General features: G+C 41.4%; 1 protein-coding gene across 3 annotated transcripts in view; it reads right to left on the reverse strand.

Annotated features, from left to right (window-relative positions):
• Window positions 1–402: 402 nt before the first annotated feature.
• Window positions 403–15721, reverse strand: part of GADL1 (glutamate decarboxylase like 1) — a 191222-nt gene continuing 175903 nt past the window's right edge. For all 3 annotated transcript variants that reach the window (XM_012099310.3, XM_042235771.1, XM_042235772.2), the window contains exon 15: window positions 403–2231. In XM_012099310.3, the coding sequence (XP_011954700.3) occupies window positions 2058–2231 (174 nt within the window). In that variant the 3' untranslated portion in view covers window positions 403–2057. The remainder of the gene's footprint in view (window positions 2232–15721) is intronic.

Raw genomic sequence — 15721 nt, forward strand, 5'->3', positions numbered from 1 at the left:
AGACTCACAGACTTATATAGAAAACTAACTTAAGGTCACCAAAGGGGAAAGGTAGGGGGAGCATAAAATAGGAGTTTGGGATTAACATATACACAGTAATATACATATATATATGTATGAGTGTATATGTGTGTGCACATATATATATATATATATATAAAACAGATAATCAACTGTGCTCAACACTGTTATATATATATATAACTGAATCAAGCTGCTGAATCAACTTATCACAAACAACACTGTAAATCAACTATACTCCAATATAAAATAAGGTTTTAAAAGATTTTAACACCTAAAAAATTAAAATGATTATCTACTGCTTACAAAATAAATAAATAACATGTATTGGTACAATCCAGTGAAGAGGAAAAGACAGGAAGAGAAAAGCCAAACACACTGTGTGCTCACATTGCTTTTTTATTTCATTAGACACAAATTATTGCAAACATCAGTTTCAGAACATTTTAAGGAGATGTTTAAACAAAAAGGCAACAAGAGATGCAATACACATACCACAGATTAAAGCAGTTCAGAGAAAGTTTAAAATATTCTTTGACCGATAGAGATACTGAGAAACCACACACTCTAAAATGAAAATATAGAATACAAGGAAATAGTACATATCTGCTTTTTAACTCTTCAAAATTTAAACGGCGCAGGTTAGTGATGGCATACAAGATGGGTACTGAACATGCTAAGTCTAATGTCTGAACACTCAGTCACAAGCCTTCCAAAGCGGAGCTCTAACCAGAGGTGTAACTGTGCCTTGCTGGCCTCTGCTCCCGTCTGCTGCCTGAGAACTCTCCGTCACTTGCCTTCTAGAGGGGAGCTCTAATGAGAGTCATCGTTGTACCTTGTTGACCTCTGCTCCCACACCTCTGAATTCTGTTTATTTCTTAGTCAAAGGAAATTCTGCTAGAGATCTAGGACCAGGATTAGAGACAGAATTACAATTATCCACTCCCAGGATAAATGGCAGAGGTGTGTGCCCCAAAAGACCTCTAATTCCCTGATTTTCTGCCCAATATAAACCCTTTAATAGTCTACACTGCCATTTTAAAGCTTGAGAAAGGGAATGTCATATAACCCTGGACTTCATTCTTGTTACTTCCTACAAGCAGAGAGCAAGATAAGAAAGGGGCCCCTCAAGCTAAGAGGCATCTAATTAGAGACATGTATACCTAACATGTACTCCCAATTAATGACATGAATGATTTTGGGAAATGAATTAGGGACGTTGCTTTGATTAAAAGGCTACACTACAAAAGTCTGTCTTTTATCCTTAGCTCTAATTCAGATACTTTATAATAGATAGTGGTTAATTTTAACTTTTGAGAATAAACATTTAGCCTGAATAAGATACCTTTTCATAAAGTAAACATCTTCTATATATTATAGTTTCTCTTTTAAAAACAGCTTTGCTATACTTCTGATGCCCCTAAACATTAGTACTAAGAGGCCACAGCTGCATTTTCAGAGCCACCAAAGTATCAGATATCCCTTGCGGGCAAACATATCAGCGTGAGTAGTAGTCAGTTAATTCAACGTTGCGTTAAACTGCTGGCTCTCAGATTTTACCTTGCCTAAGAAGGACCTGGAAGGCTCCGTGAAGTTCAGAGCACGCAGCTTCCCCCACCCGCCAGGGTTTCTGATTCAGTGGGTCTGGGGCAAGGCTGAGGCCAGGCATTTCTAACAGGATTCCCGGGCTGCTGGTCTCTGGGTCACACATCGTAAACCACTCTTCCACTCGCTAATTCAGTGGCTTTTTCAAGAGCAATGAGCCCAGAGCCCACGTGGTACTGAACCCTTTGGGGTTCTGTCCCAGGGGTCGTCCGAGAGAAGACCCACCTCTCACTACCTCCTTTATTGCAGCAGTAGGCCCCTGGCAACTAGAGAGTACTTCACACTACTTGCTTAGTATTTCGGTTTTGCTGGGCAAGGATGGGGCATATGTCCTACTCGCCCCAGAAGGGCTGCAGTCTGTGTGTCCCCAGATGCCCTGGACCCTTACCCTCAGGGCAGGACCCGTGCCTCTGGGGGACCCAAAGCCACAGCTACATGTCCCTCCCCAGGAGGTCTATCTCATCCAGCAGGAAGTCCATGTCCTCCCGGCTGACTTGAGGGCTGATCACCACCTGCCGGAAGAAGTTGACCTTCCCCCGGTGCGGCTGGTAGCCCAGCATGAGGCTCCCCTTCTTCATCATTCGCTCCTTAATGGCCGGGGCCACCTGCACGGGAGAGGAGGGAGACGGTGAAAGACCAGAACACTAAGTGTCATGACAGCGTCGCACCCAGGCACTGGCAGCTCACAGCACGGCCCCTGCTGCGGAAGCCACTCTCAGGCACACAGCGAGGTCGGTGTTAGTACCAGCAGCCGGCTGAGCACTTGTGGCACACAAGTAGTGATTCCAGCACCTTAGATAGATGAAGTCACCTAATCTTCACAATAAGTCCACGCAAGAGATACTATTAACATGCCCTTTCTAGGTGAGGAAATTGAGGTGCATGGAGATTAAATAGCCTGAGGTCCTATGTTTGGTAAGGGGGAGAGCTGAAATTTAAAACCAGATAGTCCCACCCAAGTCCTTGCGCAGAACCCTAAATCACGATGCAACACTGTCGCGTTAAAAACAAACCAGTGTCTGCAGGGGTCACACTTTCAAAGGTGTCAAATGCTACGTACCAAATTTGTCAGAGCTAAAAAGTACTTCAGTCCAGGGAACTCAAATAAAGATTAGTCAGAGATGGACACAAATCGCCCAAAATAACAGCCATGCCTTGACAGTCTACCAAGGAAAAGACTAAAACAGGTGCCATGTGCAGTTCTATTTTGAAGACTACCTTTATTAGCTGATTCATAGGACATGTTGGTTTATTAACAGTAAATAAAAACATTGTGTCCTTTATTAAGAGTGTACAGTGGTAATTAAATAGGAACTACATATGTGAAGGGCTTCTGGTGAACACAGGGAGAACAGGCCATGAACGTCCAAAGGCACAGATTTGTCTACTTCTCCATTTCCAGTTTAACTCACAGCTGCTGAGCGTGTCCTAAGTGAATACGGGAGAGAGACTGGAAGGAGTGTGTGTTCTCTCGTCAGGACATGGAGTGAGCTAATAGGGAGAAACACATACGTAGCTAAAGTCAGACGCAGTGTGGTATAAGATGCCTGAGGGGAGGGGCATGAACCTCTGTTCCCAGGACTCATCTCAGAGTGTGACCACCCCACCCCTCCCCACCCAGCACCACTCTGGTTTGAACCACACCTATGACTTGTCAGGTACTTCTTGCCTGGTGGCTCAGAGGTTAAAGCGTCTGCCCGCAATGTAGGAGACCTGGGTTCTATCCCTGGGTCAGGAAGATCCCCTGGAGAAGGAAATGGCAACCCACTCCAGTACTCTTGCCTGGAGAATCCCATGGACGGAGGAGCCTGGTGGGCTACAGTCCATGGGGTCACAAAGAGTTGGACATGACTGAGCGACTTCACTTTCACTTCACTTCACTTTCCCTGAAGACAAGCCAAACTGCTTCATCCAGCTCTCAATTTAGGGATCTGTCCCAAGCTTCTGGGAAGATCAATGCTTCAGACCTCTGGAGATCTATGTTGGACTCAACTAGAGTCTTATCAAGGGATGTCCAAGGATCCTTTTCATATGATGAAAGGATTTTTTCATCATATGCTCATTTTAGAACCTAAATCTTATAACGCATGGACCATAACCTGCTTAAAACAGCAAAAGCAAAGATCTACTAAGCTCAATCACACTGTCATTCCAGTGAAGGACTGAATGTCTCTCAAGGTATAAGGAACATAGAAAGAAAATACATGTTTTAACAAAAGGTAAATGTAGAAAAAGAAGATGAAGTCAGAGGTCATGTAAGTGAAAAAATCCAGACCATCAGATTCTATAAATTTTGGGAACTGTGTCAAAAATTTTATCTTGAACTTTTTAGAGATGAGGAAAACAGCTGAATCAGTACTACCTCCATCCTCTTTGCATAACTTAGAGACAAAAGTCCAGTGGGTTATGAAGCTGGTAGGTAACTCCATGCACGTCCATTTGAAACCCTTCAGCTTTTATGCTCTTAGTATCAGTTTTCTTCCAAAGTTGTTTATGCAAGTACCATGTCTTATTAGATTATAAAATCTAGTGAAATAATACATAAGCAAGTGAAAGTGAAGAGTGTTCTCCATAAAAACTAAGTTGAATCCTTTGGAAAGACAAAATAAGGGGGAAGAGGGGACTGCCGAACATTACTGCTAACGAGTTAGGTGTGATGGAAGAACTATAATAGCTTTACAACAAAGCTTTGAGAGTCCAGGCCAAGTCTGTACACAGGTGGCTGCCCAGGTGCTGAGCACGCTCTCCATATAAAGACTTTTGAGCTGGACATGACAGATGATTCCTGAAGAGTGTAGTTTATGCAAGAACCATAGATGCTCTCTGAGCATCAGACTTCTGCTCAAGACAAGCCTCACTGGCTCTTGGAAATCCTCACTTGATGGGGGAAAAAAGTTCTATCAAAAGATGCAGAAACTGAAATGCACATAGATGTGTTTTCAGTTAAAATATTTAAGTTATGTATGCATCACATTTTTTTCTAGGATTATTTGCTTTAACTTGACCAATCCGCATTCCCTTAGGTAGGTAGGCTTCCAGTGCAGCTGGGGTGTGAATGTGCATGTATGTGCGTGCATGTGTGTATTCATGTATGTGTGTGCATGTGCACTTGTGTGTATGTGTGTGCCTGGGGTGTGACTGTGCATGTATGTGTGTGCATGTGTGTATTCACGTGTGTGTATGCATGTGCACGTGTGTGTATGTGTGTACCTGGGGTGTGACTGTGCATGTATGTGTATTCATGTACGTGTATGCATGTGCACTTGTGTGTATGTGTGTGCCTGGGGTGTGAATGTGCGTGTATGTGTATTCATGCATGTGTATGCATGTGCACTTGTGTATGTGTGTGCCTGGGGTGTGAATGTGTATGTGTGTGCATGTGTATTCATGTATGTGTATACATGTGCACTTGTGTGTGCGTGTGTACCCGTGGGTGTGAATGCGCGTGTATGTGTATTCATGTATGTATAAGCATGTGCACGTGTGTATGTGTGTACCTGTGGGTGTGCACGTTTGCATGCTTTGTGTACATGTATGTGTGTGCACGTGCATGCATAATCACATGTAATTTAAACTTCCAACCCCCATCTGTCATTTACAGCTCTTACAACCCTTCCTATTCAGTCACAGGGCAGTGCAGAACTGTGGGCTGACTTAGGCTCGCGCCAAAGGCATGTTGGTTTCTAACTCCCAGACTGCGTGGGCTCTTGCCTGTAACCTGCAGGTGTGAGGCAGGTGAGAAAGCATCACCACAGTGCCTGTGCTCACCCACCCCAGGAAGACCCGGTCCAGGTGGACAAAGGTCTGCCCAGGAGAGGCACAGACTATCAGTTTTAGAGCTAACAGCTTGTGGCTCTGTAGATTTTTTTAAAAAATAAAAACATCCCTTGTATTTACCTCCATCTTCCTCTAGGTACCCAGGGTATAACCTGCTCTGGCTTATAGCCAATTTTAAATTTAAAACAGGCATGTTCTGGGCTCAAACTTAATTTGCATTGTCGATTCCTGTTTACTTTTCCTCTATTTTTCTTCCCCAAATGATAATTTATGCCTTACCTTTGGAGAGCAGTAGAATTCTGATTCTAGCCCCTAATGTTATCAGGGGCTCACAGGGGGCGCTTATCCAAATGAATGTCAGGTCTGCATTTCTTGTAAGCAAACCCAAAACACCTTCTAACATGAGCAAGGAAGATAAAACTAAGAGGGCCACTTGGATGTTTTAATATAAAAATATTTTTGATCTTTAAATTCTTATTCCTTGTAAGACATAAAAATGTGCTTTCATGGGTAGAACATATGACCTAAGGACCAAACTTCTGAGACAAATTTTGTCACAGATTTTCAAAAACTATAAAGAAATGACTATCTTTGTGAGTCAGAGAACCAGCTAAGTAAGGGTTTGGCAGTAACAGCACACATCTTATCTTTGTACGCATGATATAAGCTTAACTCCTATAGGTAATTTCTCTAGGTCAAGAGGGGAAAACTATCTTTGTTTATGAATACTTCATGGAAAAAGTAAACTGTAAGCAACACCAAGGCTGGTATTCGTTAAATCTGCAACTGTATCGATAACAGTAGTATCGATTATGACTGTTGCTGTGGTTGTGGTTACTGTTAAATATTTCACCAGCTCTAAAATCTGCAATGGGCTTTCATGTGTCTCATTCTCATGAACCCAAATTAAAAACGAATCCACATTTTAGCAATTTAGAGACCAAGAATGTTCTTGTTAACAGCCAGCTTGTCACGTTTGAACCTAAAAACAAACAAAAAAAAGAAAACAACAAAACCAAACCAAAAAACAACCCACTTCCTATTTATAGAGCTTCAGGCATAATCCAGCACTGGGTAACTCGGAATATTCTCTTTTGCTGATCACAGCAGAGCAACAGTCCTAATCCGACAGGATGGAACATTCACAAGGGAAAGAAAATATGCACAGACTAAACATAAGCATTCGGATCTCACCTCTAAATGGAGCACACACAGAGGAAAGCAATTTGGCAAGAGTAAGATTGCTTTCCAGCTCTCAATTATCTTACTGCTGGTTTTCCTTCAAATTGTAAATCAAATTCTTTCCTTATGCCTCAGTGCACTTGTCCCTGCATCTTAAATGGAGGAAGATCCTGACATTTCTATTTGGTTGCACAGGAACTTAATCGACACATTTCTGTAGGATTGCTGTCCTCCCCCCACCCCGCCTCTTCCTTAAAATATGTTTCAGCAGTGATTTAGCCATTTAAATAGAATTCTGTTGTCACACCCCTGCCACATAAAGCAGTATCTGGTATTTAAAAGTTGTTTAAACCTAAGGGAAAAAAAAAGACAACTCTCTCCTTCTGGTCAAGCACAGTAATTTGATAGCAAATAACTGACCAGATGTTACCACAGCCTTTTATTAAAATAAAACTGTCATGTCTGTAAAATGCCATTTCTTTTTTAAAATGTGTAACTTATTTAATGTTAAGCAACATGTTTTTTCCCCCAATATATAGTGTTTCTTAAACTCTCTGTAAGGAAGTTCATTTTTTCCAGTCCATTACAGACATACATTTGTGAAATACAATAAAAGTGAATTACTAAATAAAAAAGACATAAAAACAAGGTCCTATTGTATAGCACAGGGAACTATACTTACTATCCTGTGATAAACCATAATAGAATAGAATATTAAAAATAACACATACACACACACACATATATATATAACTGAGTCATTTTGCTATATAGCAGAAATTAATATAACATTGTAAATCAACTATACTCCAATAAAATGAATTTAAAAAATTTTTTAAAGACACAAAAAGAAAAGTAAGAAGGTAAAAAAGACAAAAAACACAAGCTAAATTAGTTTTTAAAATAAACAGTAAAGTTACTGCTATTACACAAGTTTCTGAACAGTTACTCTGGATTCCCATACTTTTCCTGTCTCACACTGGTAACACCCAGCTCATGTACCTACAGGGGCTAGAGACCACATCTTGAGGACTGAAGCTCTGTTTTCCTTCCCTTGGTTCCTTAGGGGTGTACCTCATTTTAGTTATGAATCTGGGTGTTGTTCTGCATACTTACTTTTGCATACTGGCATAATCTCCATACCATTTTGAGACATGTTTCTGTTTTTCACTATGCCACTGTGCCATAGCTTATCTAAATATGTCCCACTTGTTGAATCTTGGAGCTGCTCCAGTTTAAATGGCATTTCCGTGAAATCATGAACCTAATTGTGAAACCTCTAAATCAGTTCTTCAAAGTCGGGTTCAGAGATGATTAGAGTAAATGTCTCAAAATCTTCTAGACTTCAGGATCTTTATACAACTTTTTCCCATCATTTGCTATAGGAGTGAGTTAGTCACATTTTCACCTGGAAGACATGGGCTGCACAACACCCAGAGTGACTGAGAAGATACTCCTGTAATTAAAGGAAGTGATCCTTTTCAGCAAATACAAGGGACGAAGACTACATACATGTCTGCTGTGATTCTAAGACAGCAGCATCATTCAGAGCTTCTAATAAATCTAGCGAGATCTGTGTTTGCTAAACTCTCCCCTGAATTGATGTTCTTCAGACTCAATTTTAGGGTTGTTTTCTCAACTTCATTTAATTAAATCTTTATTCATAATCTCCAAAGATTCTTTGAGGAGTAGGAAGCTAAACTCATAATAACTTGCACATCTTGTGGGCGGAGCATGGGGTGGAAAGGTGGACTAAAAAACTGGAGAATAAACTTTAAGAGTTTTCTTGTAATTGATACTTTTTTTAGGATTATCTTGTCTAAAAGAGAGCTAGTTGTATTGAATGCAGAAAATTATCTACATTTTTTTCCTATGAAAGTCACTTGAAAGGAGTTTTTGATTTCTTTATATTAATATTTACATTAAATTTCACACATCTTTGGCCTCTTCTGTATTTCCCAGAACAGAGTTTATAGCCATACCAAAGCCACTCATTACAATACATGGTTAAGGAAATTGACACCAAAAAAACTTAATAGTGGGTGCTTATTCAGCTGCTATGCTGAATGTTAGCTGTCCTGGCTCTAGGGTGACAAGTTTTCTTTTTTTCTGTGAAATGCCAGGCAGTACATGTTCGGGGCTCTGTGAAGTCACACGAGCTCTGCTGCAAGCACTCCACTCCGCCACTGGCATGAAAGCAGCCCTGGGCAATATATAGACAAACGAGCGCGGCTATTCAGGGACTTGATTCAGGGGCAACGAAATTTAATAGCATATGGTTTTCAAATGTCAGGAAATAGCAACTGCTTTTCATTATTTTTCAACTTCTTAAAAAAATTAAGCCATTTGTAGCTCCTATGTTGTACATAAAGAGGTGATAAGCTAGATTTTGTTTTGGACATAATTTACTAATTCCCTGGTCAAAATGGAAAAAAATGTATAATGATATGTAAAATCTACCCCTTATAAGGGAAAAGTGAATGAAAATTAGGTTCACTGGGCTTCTTTCAGAAATTTTGATTGAGCCAGGAAATGAAGAAGCTCTTCCTGGCCCTTTTTCTCCAGCACAGCATGAACCCAGAGCCACAAACGGGTGGGCAGGGTGGCCACAGTTATTCTTGAACCATCATTAGCAAGTAGCTTGCTTTATACTGTCTTCCCAATAACCCGGGTTATGAACTGGAGGTGAGCTCTTCTGAGCAGGATATTAGCACTTAGCTCATGAGAAGAGCTGGTACAAAATGCCCACACTTGCTATCTGGTGCCTAACACAAAAATGGTTCTGAAACTTATAATAAGCTGTATAACTCCTTTCCCCTTTAAGTCACTTTTTTGGTATAGTCTGGGGACATCCCAGATTTGCTGAGCCCAGACAGAGATGCAGTGCAGATCAAAGTCAGGGCCAGAATTCCAGTCCTGAGGAGAACTAGCATGACGAAACCGTTCAGAGTGCTTGAGTGGGCTTTCCAGGTGCCTCTCTTCTTCCAAGGTAAGTGCAGGCCAGGCCAGCGACAATCTAGGAGGCACCCAGAGCCTTCCCAGTGCATATAAGCTGAAGGCCAACCAATCATTTGGGAAAGGCTACCCTGAAGAGATTCCCCAGGCAGTCCTGAATGCCGTTTTGTTGTTGATAGAAAATAAGATGTGAGAAAAGGTGTAGCTCCTGAATTTGTGCATGAATTTCTCTGGGATCTGTCTCCATAACTAAAGCATCATGATGGTCCTTGCATGAGCCAGTAAATGGAAAGTGATCAGAACACCTATAACTGAATTATAGTCTAAACACAGATTTGCATCTCACTTTCCTCTCAGCATCAATTAAGAAATGAGATGTACTCTTTAGCAGAAAAGTGTTTCATCAATTTTTGATCATGAAAGAGCTCAAACATACAAAAACTTTCTAAAACTTAAATGAACATTTTTAATCGTGATTTCTTCTGACTATACACAGAACTGGCTTTTCCAAATTTTAAAATTTGTATGAAAACACAGAAGACCGCAAATAACCAAAGCTGTCCTGAGAAAGAAAAACACAGCTGGAGCTATTAGGCTCCCTAACTTCAGACTATACTACTGCTGCTGCTGCTAAGTCGCTTCAGTCATGTCTGACTCTGTGCGACCCCAGAGACAGCAGCCCACCAGGCTCCCCCATCCCTGGGATTCTCCAGGCAAGAACACTGGAGTGGGCTGCCATTTCCTTCTCCAAAGTGAAAAGTGAAAGTGAATTTGCTCAGTCGTGTCCGACTCTTCACGACCCCATGGACTGCAGCCTACCAGGCTTCTCTGTCCATGGGATTTTCCAGGGAAGAGTACTGGAGTGGGGTGCCATTGCCTTCTCCGCAGACTACACTACAGAGCTATAGTAATCAGAACAGTACGGAACTGGCTGTGAAACAGAAATACAGATCACTAGAACAGAATAGAAAGTCCAGAAATCAACCCATGGACCTATGATCAATTAATTTATGACAAAGTAGGCAAGAATATATAATGGACAAAAAACAGTCTCTTTAATCAGTGATGCTAGGAAAACTGGACAGCTATTGTAAAAGAAGGAGATTAGAACATTCTCTAACCATACACAAAAACAAACTGCAAATGGATCAAAGACCTAAATTTAAGGTTATTTACATACTGACTTAAAGCTCATCATTCAGAAAACGAAGATCATGGCATCCAGTCCCATCACTTCATGGGAAACAGATGGGGAAACAGTGTCAGACTTTATTGTGGGGAGCTCCAAAATCACTGCAGATGGTGACTGCAGCCATGAAATTAAAAGACGCTTACTCCTTGGAAGAAAAGCTATGACCAACCTAGATAGCATATTCAAAAGCAGAGACCTTACTTTGCCGACTAAGGTCCGTCTAGTCAAGGCTATGGTTTTTCCAGTAGTCATGTATGGATGTGAGAGTTGGACTGTGAAGAAGGCTGAGCGTCGAAGAATTGATGCTTTTGAACTGTGGTGTTGGAGAAGACTCTTGAGAGTCCCTTGGACTGCAAGGAGATCCAACAAATCTATTCTGAAGGAGATCAGCCCCGGGATTTCTTTGGAAGGAATGATGCTAAAGCTGAAACTCCAGTACTTTGGCCACCTCCTGCGAAGAGTTGACTCATTGGAAAAGACTCTGATGCTTGGAGGGATTGGGGGCAGGAGGAGAAGGGGATGACAGAGGGTAAGATGGCTGGATGACATCACTGACTCGATGGACGTGAGTCTGAGTGAACTCCGGGAGTTGGTGATGGACAGGGAGGCCTGGCGTGCTGCGATTCATGGGGTCACAAAGAGTCGGACACGACTGAGCGACTGACCTGAACTGAACATATTATTTATATACATTTACACTATAAAGCTCAGAAAAAAATATAAACAGAATACTCTCTGACATAAATTGCAGCTATATCTTTTTTGATCCACCTCCTAGTGTAATGAAAATAAAAGCAAAAATTAAAAAAAAAAAAAAGAATGAGACTGGAGAAGAGTATGGAGGTTACTTAACAAATTAAAAATACAATTACCATATGACCCAGCAATCCTAGTCCTGGGCATATATACTGAGAAAACCATAATTCAAACATAGGATCCACCCCTGTGTTCATTGCCACACTATTTACAATGGCCAAGACGTGGAAACAACTTAAATGTCCACCAACAGATGAACGGATAAAGAAAGTGTGATATATGCACACAACGGAGTACCACTCAGCCATAAAAACTGACGTGATGCCATCTGCAGCTGCATGACCCAGAGGTCATGACACTAAGGCAGACAGAGAAAGACAGGTATCTTGTGACATCACTGCCTTGCAGACTCTAAAAAATAATACAAATGAACTCATTTACAAAGCAGAAACAGACTTTAAAAACAAGTTCATGGTTATCAAAAGGAAAAGGTCGGGGGAGGCATAAATTAGGAGCTATACACACCACTTTACATAAAACAGATAACCGGCGAGGACCTACTGTGTACTACTGTGTACAGCACAGAGAGCTCAATATTCTGTAATAGCCTATACGGGAAAGAATCTTAAAAAGAATATATATGTATATGCGTGTGTGTGTGTGTATACATATATGTATGTATGTTTGTGTAACTGAACGGCTTTGCTACCACCTGAAACTAACACAACACTGTAAATCAACTACACTCTGATAAAACTGAGAAAAAATTCATTTTCATGGGTTTAACATATTTCTGCTATTTGGATATATGTGCTGCTGCTGCTGCTAAGTCACTTCAGTCGTGTCCGACTCTCTGTGACCCCATAGATGGCAGCCCACCAGGCTCCCCCGTCCCTGAGATTCTCCAGGCAAGAACACTGGAGTGGGTTGCCATTTCCTTCTCCAATGCATAAAAGTGAAAGTGAAGTCGCTCAGTCGTGTCCGACCCTCAGTGACCCCCATGGACTGCAGCTCACCAGGCTCCTCCGTGAGCTCCTCCGGGATTTTCCAGGCAGGATATATGTGAAATCTACATAAATGAACACTACTGTAACAGTGAAACTTTCAATCAAAGAAAAAAGAGAACTGGCTTTTCCTTTACACATGCAAGTCAAAACGTATTGAAATGGATTCTGAATTCAGCTAAACAGACATTCTCCAGTTTGCAACCTCTACATTACACAGGGAAGTTGTTGCTAAATGAGCAGCTATTGAAAGAAAGCATTTCCTTACAATCTAAACATGCTACAGTCCAAAGGAGAAGGTGATTTTTTAGTATTGTACAAAAAGTTCCTTGTGGTAATGGTTAGCTTTACATCTTTTAAATGGAGTAAAAGGAATCTCTCACCCATTACTAAAGTAATAGTTGCTACCTCACAATATAGAAACTGTTCCATTGTATTTCCAAGCACTTTGGAGTAATTTGCCCCAAATGTGATATTCTGTACAGCATAGGCATTTGCCCTCCTAACATAGTTTGCTTTTGTCTATAAAATTGTTCTGAGCTCACAGCCCTAAACTGCAGAAATCTTCTTTATGGCTGATCACAAAGGCAGTTTCCACCTCCCTCCGACCCCCATCAAGGAAAAAACTAGCATCTGCCAGAACATTAATGCACTTCCACATTTCTGAGAGCGTTTCTGACTCAAAGGTGGAAAACCATGATATTATAGTGCTGGATACATGATCACTGGTCTACAAACTCTGTTCAAAGCTGGGTCTTCACTTTATTTTTCTTTATATCCCTCAAAAGGTAATGTAAACCCTTGCCAGGAAGTAATGCTTTACACTTGTCAAAACTCACAGAACTGCACACCTTAAAAGGTGAACTTTACCTAAAGCTTGTAAATTTAGAAATGAATAAATAAATTAATTAAGAGAGAGCACACAGATATGTGAGAGGAGGCAAATAACTTCAGTTCCTGGTGCCCCAGTCTCCTTACCTCTAGGAAGGAGATGATAACAATAGTACAGACCTTTTCCTAGGACTGATAAAATATGGAGTGTGATATTGTGGGTGAAGTGTTTAATGCTGTGAACAAGCAGTCTGTGATGGAGATTAATATTCTCACTCAAGAAGAGTCTAGAAATGCAAATAAAACCCACAATGGGGGTACCACCTCACAAGGGTCAGAATGGCCATCATCACAAAGTTTATAAACAATAAACGCTGGAGAGGGTGCGGAGAAAAGGGAACCCTCCTGCACAGCTGGCAGGAATGTAAATTGGTACAGCCAATTGTGAAGAATAGTACGGAGATTTCTTAAGAAACTAAAACTAGACCTACCATATGATCCAGCAATCCCACTCCTGGGCACATACACAGACAAAATTTTAATTCAAAGTGATCCACACACTCCTACGTTCAGGGCAGAACTAGTCACAATAGCCAAGACATGGAAACAACCTAAATGCCCGTCCGCAGATGAACGGATAAAGATGTGGCGCACGCAAACAACGGAATACCACTCAGTCATCAAAGAGAAGGAAATAATGCCACTGCAGCAACATGGATGCCAGTAGAGACCATCACAGTAAGCGAGGTCAGAGAGAGGGACAAGTACCGAATGACGTCACTTCCACGTGGAATCTAAACACGGCACCAGTGAACCTATGGAGCAGAAACCGGATCATGGACACAGATAACAGGCTCGTGGTTGCCAAGGGGAGGGGTTGGGGAAGGACGGAGTGGGAGGCTGAGGTTAGGAGATTCAAGTTTTTATATATAGAATGGATAGAAAACAAGGTCCTGCTGCACAGCACAGAGAACTATGTTTAATATTCTGTGATAAACCATAATGGAATATAAAAAGATATATGTATGTGTGTGTATTGTATATATATATAACTGAATCACTGTGCTGTACAGCAGAAATTAATAACAGCATTATAAATCAACTGCACTTCAATAAAAAGATACTAAGACTGGGGAAAAAAAAGGAGTCTAGAGAACGAAGTCTAGAAAGGAAACGGAGCCTGAATCAGGAGGCCTCTCTCTGGCTCTGCCACTAGCTGCTTGTCCCACTGCGACCACCGACGCTCTCTGTAGGTCTGAAAAGTCACGCTGACCACTCTTACGTGCTGTAAAGGGCATTTTGGACATGGTGGCACTTGAAGCTTTCCTTCATGGTGGACAGTGGCGACTATTGGAAACTGGCCTGAGGCTTTCCAGAGCCTCTGCAGCACACAAGATCAAATGGACTGTGACAAGGAAGACCAAACCTGGCTCTGCATTAGACCTGCCCCTTTGCTTTACCCTTTGTGCTCTGTTGCTGGTGCTTAGCCACAGTATCTGCACCTTTTGTTAGACGATGCTGCCTATAGCCTGAAACATACAGGAGAGCCCATTCTCAAGATTCTGAACTTTAAGAATCTGTTCATATACAGAACAGAGAATAACGTGTGTTTTCGTGGGTGTTTACAGGAGCATTGTGACCTGCCCTACGTGACAGCTGCAAGAATGAAGAATTCCAGAAGTCTGTAACAGCTAACCAGACCCCTTCTCCCAAGTTTGCCTTAAAAAGTGCTTGCTGACACCCTCTGGGGAGTCTGGGGTTTCTTTGGGCACGAGCCATCCGTCACCTTCCATGTCCCTGCGATAAATCTTTTCTCTGCTCCAAACTCCAATGTTTCGGCTCGTTTAGCCTCACTGCATGCAGGCACACAGACTTTAGTAATAATACCGCTATACTGACTGACTAGAATTCACATAAAATTATAGAGGATCTCAGCTGAGTTGCGACTAAGTTAACATAATCTTTCATTATGTTTGAATTTGCAGTTTTTCTTTTGTATGCTGGAGCCATCTTTAGAAGCTAGCAAGTATTTTTCAATGCCCTCATTCAATTTCTATGTCCCATCCCCACGCTTAAGTTGCCTGATGACTAAATAAACTAGCTTTATCCACATTACAGCGGCCAAACACCCAGTGTTCTCTACCTGTAATTATCAACAGCACGCCTTTTCACTTGTAAGAGTGTGAGTCTAGATGCTAAATTGTATGGTTTAAACTAACCATAAACAGACTGAGAGAATAGTTTATGGGCCAGGGATCCAAATCCTGAAATTCCACATGACTCTGGACAAGCATTTAATTCCTCTCTGACTTACAGTTTTCTCCTATGAAGAATGATAATCCTTGTAGGACTGTTATGTGGACTAAATGAAATAATATACATGAAAAACCAACCACAG

Source organism: Ovis aries, chromosome 19, assembly GCF_016772045.2.
Source record: "Ovis aries strain OAR_USU_Benz2616 breed Rambouillet chromosome 19, ARS-UI_Ramb_v3.0, whole genome shotgun sequence".
NCBI classification, from domain to species: Eukaryota; Metazoa; Chordata; class Mammalia; order Artiodactyla; family Bovidae; genus Ovis; species Ovis aries.